Genomic DNA, 6272 nt, shown 5'->3' with positions numbered 1-6272 from the left:
GGTGATGGTGAAAATAAAACACCTCCCTTGATAAATAATAAGTTAACAAAATGTTTTTGTTTTTTTTCCCAATGTAGATATATTTATATGTATATAATGTGGAAGAAGTTCTCGTCTCGTGTCGGCCCCAATCAGAACGGGAGCGTGTCGAGGAAAAGTTTGTCAATGATGGCGGGCGGAGGCACTATGTCTTCTAGTTTGAGGTAAAAGATGCGCTGCAGACCTTGCGTGCACAGCGTGCGCAGTTCGGGCAGCTTGCCCAGGAGTTTGGACAAATAGTTCGGTCGGCTCAGGCCGCCGCTGGTGAAAGTCACTTGGTCTTTCAGGCAGTTGATGATCTTGTTCTGCAGCTCCTCCACGCGCTTGGGCTCCCTCAGGCCGTGTCTCTCTGCAACGTTTGCAAAACGCGCGGGATTATTATCACCCACGTCACTATGCATACTTTAAATATGACCATCATTTATATTGAGCGCTAATATTATTAATATGCATGTGCAGAACATTATTGTTATTATGTGACCATGCATTGAAATGCATGTGACCATATTTAATATTGCGCATTAATATTATCATACTTTCGAGTGTGCATGATTGTTGTCATCATACGTGCAAAATTACCTTATATGTATTATTATTATTATTATTATCATGCATGTGAAAAATTACCTTATATGTATTATTATTATGATCATGCATGTGTTGGAACACCTTCTATTGCGCATTATAAAACCATGAACACACTATATATCGTGCATTATCACACTCGTGACAATACTTCATATTGTGCATTATTATTAATAGTATTATTATTATCGTGGACGTGACCATGCATGCTTTTGGTGCAATATTACCGTCATCGTGCATTGGACGATATTTGATAAAGTGCATTATTGTGATTATGCATGTGCAGAAATACCTTCTATTGCGCATTATAAAACCATGGCCACACTGTATATCGTGCATTATCATACTTCATATTGCGTATTATTTGAATTATTATTATCGTGCACGTGACCATGCATGCTTTTGGTGCGATATTACCGTCATCGTGCATTGGACAATATTTGATAAAGTGCATTGTTATGATTATATATATTGCACATTATAGTGCCATCATGTATGTGACCATACTTTATATTGTGCATCATCATACTTGTGACAATACTTGACATTGTGTATAATTATTATCGTGCACGTGACCATGCATACTTTTTTTTTGTGTAAAATTACCGTCATCGTACATTGGACAATATTTGATAAAGTGCATTAATTAACGTGCATTATTGTGATTATGCATGTGCAAAAATACCTTATATTGTGCATTAATATGATCACTTGTGACCATCCCTTGGATAATATTTGATAAAGTGCATTATTGTGATTATGCATGTGCAAAAATACCTTATATTGTGCATTAATATGATCACTTGTGACCATCCCTTGGACAATAATTGATAAAGTGCATTATTGTGATTATGCATGTGCAGGAATACCTTATATTGCGCATTACAATACCATCATATAGGTGACCATACTGCATATTGTGCATTATCATACTTGTGATAATACTTTATATTGTGTATGTGTATTATTACTATTATTATTATCGTGCACGTGACCATGCATGCTTTTTTTTGTGCAATATTACCGTCATAGTACATTGGACAATATTTGATAAAGTGCATTATTGTGATTATGCATGTGCATAAATACCTTATAGTGTGCATTAATGTCATCACTTGTGACCATACTTTAAATTGTGCAATATTACTATCATACGTGTGACAATACTTAATATTGCACTTTACTATTTATACTTCAGACACATATTGTGCATCATTATGCAACCATACCTTTATATTGCGCATGCATGTGCATAAGTTTGTTTGCACGTTGTCATTATTCCACACTCCATGTTATTTTACGTGTGACTATGCTTCAGACACATGTTGTGCATCATTACTGTACGTTCATGCACTCATACTAATAAGTTGTATTGCAATCATACATTATATTGTGCATAAGTTTGATTGCACGTTGTCATTATTCCACACTTCATATTGCACATTATTATTTGACATGTGTGACTATGCTTCAGACACATGTTGTGCATCATTACTGTACGTTCATGCAATCATACTTTATATTGTGTATACATGTGACAATACGTTTTATTGCACCTAGTCATTATTCCACACTTCATATTGCGCATTATTATTTTACATATGTGACCATACTTTATATTGTGCACTATAATAACATGTAACAGTATAATGTTTACCTTTACTTATATGTATTGTTACCCACGTGACCATACCTGATGAGATTATGCACTGCATTAACGTTTTTTTATTTACAAATTGCGCATTATTATCCAGGTGCGTCGTGCGTAAATATGACGCATCCATACCTGTGACCATGGCGAGCGCGGCGATGCAGGAGAAGGCAGATATGTCAATGTTCATGCCCTGCAAGTTGGAAGAAAACTCCACGATGGCGTCCACCCACTCGCCGAATCCACGCACGCACTGCAGCCTGTGCAGCACGACGCCGTTGCAGAAAATTAATTTCCCCTCCACCGGGTTGGACCTGCAATTAGAAGCCCTTTTAATGACGCGATAAAGGAGACGGCACTTTCTAATTGCTATTAATAACAATCATCGTCGTGACGCAGTGGGGCGTGAAGGGTGGACGTTACCGTACCGGTACGCGAGCCTCAGGACGAAGAGCTCCAGGAAGGCGGACTCGAACAGGAGGTCCTGGTCCTGCTTGAGCAGCTCGCAGAAACCCGGGATCTTTTCCGCCCACCCGCGGATGATCTCCATGGATCCCGTCAGAAGGTCGTAGAACTGCTGGATGTGCTGCGTGTTGTCGCCGCTCATGTGGTAGTCCGGGTTGGCCTGGAACTGGAATTCAATCACGGCCGCGCTTAATGAAAAAGACCCCTTCAAAATATATAAGCCGTGAAATTGCAACGTCGGGCCATTAAAACTTTTTTTTTTTATTATTATTAAATTCTTCACTTGGACGTAAATTACCGGCCACAGAAGCGCATGTACAGTTCATTATGTGGAATAAATGCCGGACTCACTCTGGAGTAGTCCAGTGCCGACATGGACGGGTTGGAGTCCACATGGGCCCGAACCAGTGCGCTGATGAGGCTGACAGGCGGGGACGGGGGCGAGGGCTCCTGGGGGCTTTTAGGCTTGGACGGCAGACGTCCTCTTCGACCTTTCAGATTATCCGTCCTCACCACTAAAAAAAAAAAAAGAAAAAGAAAAAAAAACATGCAAAGTTAACTTTTTTTGTGTGAAATGCGCAAAAAGCGCGCGCGGGGCCTTACCTTCTCGCACCATCCCCACCACCAGGCACTTCTGGAACCTGCAGAACTGGCACCGGTTCCTCCGGCGTTTGTCCACAGGACAGTTTTTATTCGCCAAGCAGACGTATTTGGCGTTTTTCTGCACGGTGCGCTGCAGGAGGGAAATTAAGAAGCAAAAAAAAAAAGAAAAAAAAGAAGTGAAATTCGAGGCCTGGAAGCAGACACCTCATTGCATATTCATACATTGTAATATAATCAACCAAAAAATCCTGACTTTGGAGCAATGTTCACGGACTCTAGTATATTTGGCTCTCTATTAGATGCAATGGTTTTCCGTATTGGGACCATGATTTATGTCCTAACTTGTTCACCCGAAGGTACTTTTTCCCTTGTTGATGTCTCAAGAAGGGTATAAATACAAGAATACCCACACACACACACACACACACACACGCAACCACATATACACTGCAAAAAAAGAGTGTACATATACATATGTATATATACAAACATTCATAATTACATACATACACACATATATACATATATACATACATACATACATACATACATACATACATACATACATACATACATATATATATATATATATATATATATATATATATATATATATATATATATATATATATATATATATATACATCCATCCATTTTCTACCGCTTATTCCCTTTTGGGGTTGCGGGGGCGCTGGAGCCTATCTCAGCTACAATCGGGCGGAAGGCGGGGTACACCCTGGACAAATCGCCACCTATATATATATATATATATATATATATATATATATATATATATATATATATATATATATATATATATATATATTGAATGCTACTATAAGACAAATTGTATTAGAATTGTATCCAATAGGGAATAAATACTTCTGATTTTTTAAGTTTAGTGAAGTGAATTATATTTATATAGCGCTTTTCTCTCGTGACTCAAAGCGCTTTACATAGTGAAACCCAATAAGTTACATTTAAACCCAGTGTGGGTGGCACTGGGAGAAAGGTGGGCAAAGTGCCTTGCCCAAGGACACGACAGCAGGGACCAGGGAATCGAACCTGGAACCCAATGTCTATGCCGCCCCTCATTTACGCATGGTGTCCTCCTTAATAAACATGTTTTGGCTCCGGGCGAAACGAATGCACGGTCTCACACCGCGTAATTGCGCACCTTGAAAAATCCCTTGCAGCCCTCGCAGGTTCGAACCCCGTAGTGCTGGCAGGCCGCGTTGTCCCCGCACACTGCGCACAGGCCCTCGTTGGAGGGCGAGCCCCGGGAGGGCGGCGACGGCGCCTGGGAGTCCGCCAGCGGGTGTGCGTGGCCCAGCTGCAGCGAGTGCGGGAAGGCCAGTCCGGCCTGCTTGCGGAGCGCGCTCGGCACCGCGAAGCTCTGCGCCGCCGCCGCGGCCGGACCCTCGTGGCTCATGGAGACGTGGAGCGGGCCGTCGAAGCGCATCTGGCAGCTGGACACGGGCGTGCCGGGCGGCGATTGCTTGAAGGAGAAGAGCGAGAGCCGCGACACGGCCGGGTTCTTGCGCTGCTGCTCCATCATGTAGTTGTGGTGGAAGCTGTGCAAGGAGCCCGGGTCCTCCCACATGGAGCCCGGCTGCACCTGGAAGTTGGGCGTGTTGGGGGCGTGCGGCGACGCCGGTTTGAAGTACACGGGCCCGGCGTGGGGCATCATGTCGTCGGACTGGGCCGGCAGGTGGCCCTGCTGGTGGTGGTGATGGTGGTGGTGATGGTGGTAGGCGTGCATCTGGACGTCCTCCACCTTGATGGACGACTGGTCCCCGGCGTGCGGCATCTGGTAGAGGCAGGGCGGCTTGACGTCGTAGCCCGCGTTGTAGTTGTCCATGAAGGTGCTGAAGCTGGGCAGGGAGGTGGTGGCCGTGATCTCGGTGTTGGTCAAGTCCATGCTGAACTTCACGAACTCCGGCGTGAGGAAGTCGCAGCTGTACTCTCCCGCGCTGTGGTAGCTGTAGCTCTGGGACGCGGGGCTGGCGCCTTGGGGTGATGATCCATACTGAGCCTGGACGCAGGGCATGGCTGCAACATGGAGCAGGTTTTTTGGGTCAGGCTTTGCATGTATGGAGAATTAAAAAAAAAAAATCATAAAAAAATATGGAGCAAAGTTTTTATTTTTTAGTTATTTTTTTTCACTAAAAAAAAAAGACAAAAATGTGGAGAAAAGTTTTTTTTCTTTTTTTTTTTCTTTTACCTCAATTGTGGCTGTGGTGGGCTCACGCTTGAAACGAGGAACGGGCAAGGACTTGGACTCTTCCCCTGTCAGAAAACACCACAATAATCACCATGCACAAAAAAAAAAAAAAAAAAGTAAAAATTTACCTCTTTTCGCATCCAGTTTTGGGGTGTTTAATCCATGCAATAAGCATTCATATGAAAAATAAAAAATAAAAAATAAGAAAGAAGCTCCAAATCCTAAAAAAAAAAAAAGAGAGACAGATAGAGGACACCACTAGTCTGGACTAGCCACTCCGCGCCAATGTGTCTTTTTGTTTATGCGCGCTCCGGATGCCCCTGGCCCACGTGTTTCTCCCCCGTGACGTCATCGGCGTCAACACCCAAGCGGGCCAATGGGGGCGCGAGGTGGGAGGGAGCGAAAAATGGGGGAAGGGGGCGGGTGGTCTTGTGCACGCGTGGGGGCCCCCCCACCCCCTTGCGTGTTTGTCTGGTGCTATATGTGATCCGTGGCGCTTCCCACATGGACCTGGAGAGGAGATGTAGTGGAGGATAAAGGCGGCTAGGGATCGGTTTGAAGAGGATTTAAGGGGACTCAACACGGACTGGGACGTGCAAAGTCATGCTGGAAGGTTTACTTTGGTGCACACTTCTTGTGTTTTGGATTTACTTGTATTTACTCATGCAATGCAGTGGATGTGGTCAACATACTTGGTTGTACTTA

At 43.7% G+C, this 6272-nt stretch overlaps 1 protein-coding gene across 1 annotated transcript; it reads right to left on the bottom strand.

Moving 5' to 3' along the window:
* Nucleotide 1: 1 nt before the first annotated feature.
* On the bottom strand, nucleotides 2–5812 carry nr4a2a (nuclear receptor subfamily 4, group A, member 2a). The gene is made up of 8 exons (XM_061970621.1): nucleotides 5696–5812; nucleotides 5568–5632; nucleotides 4521–5395; nucleotides 3344–3473; nucleotides 3092–3255; nucleotides 2704–2906; nucleotides 2411–2589; nucleotides 2–388 (listed from the first exon to the last, which is right to left on the bottom strand). The coding sequence occupies exons 3-8, from the start codon at nucleotides 5391–5393 to the stop codon at nucleotides 132–134; spliced, it is 1806 nt and encodes a 601-aa protein (XP_061826605.1). The 5' UTR covers nucleotides 5394–5395; nucleotides 5568–5632; nucleotides 5696–5812; the 3' UTR covers nucleotides 2–131.
* Between the last annotated feature and the right edge of the window lie 460 nt (nucleotides 5813–6272).

Source organism: Nerophis lumbriciformis, linkage group LG13 (genome assembly GCF_033978685.3).
Source record: "Nerophis lumbriciformis linkage group LG13, RoL_Nlum_v2.1, whole genome shotgun sequence".
NCBI classification, from domain to species: Eukaryota; Metazoa; Chordata; class Actinopteri; order Syngnathiformes; family Syngnathidae; genus Nerophis; species Nerophis lumbriciformis.
The sequence above is the reverse complement of the archived record's forward strand: the minus strand, read 5'-3'. Positions and strand labels throughout refer to the sequence as shown.

Excerpts from the sequence above, each read along its gene's own strand:
- nr4a2a (XM_061970621.1), bottom strand. The coding sequence starts at position 5,393 with ATGCCCTGCGTCCAGGCTCAGTATGGATCATCACCCCAAGGCGCCAGC. Across the intron at positions 3,474-4,520 it reads GCTGCAAGGGATTTTTCAAG|CGCACCGTGCAGAAAAACGC; the intron begins GTGCGCAATTAC and ends TCCCTCCTGCAG. Across the intron at positions 3,256-3,343 it reads GGTGGGGATGGTGCGAGAAG|TGGTGAGGACGGATAATCTG; the intron begins GTAAGGCCCCGC and ends TTTTTTTTTTAG.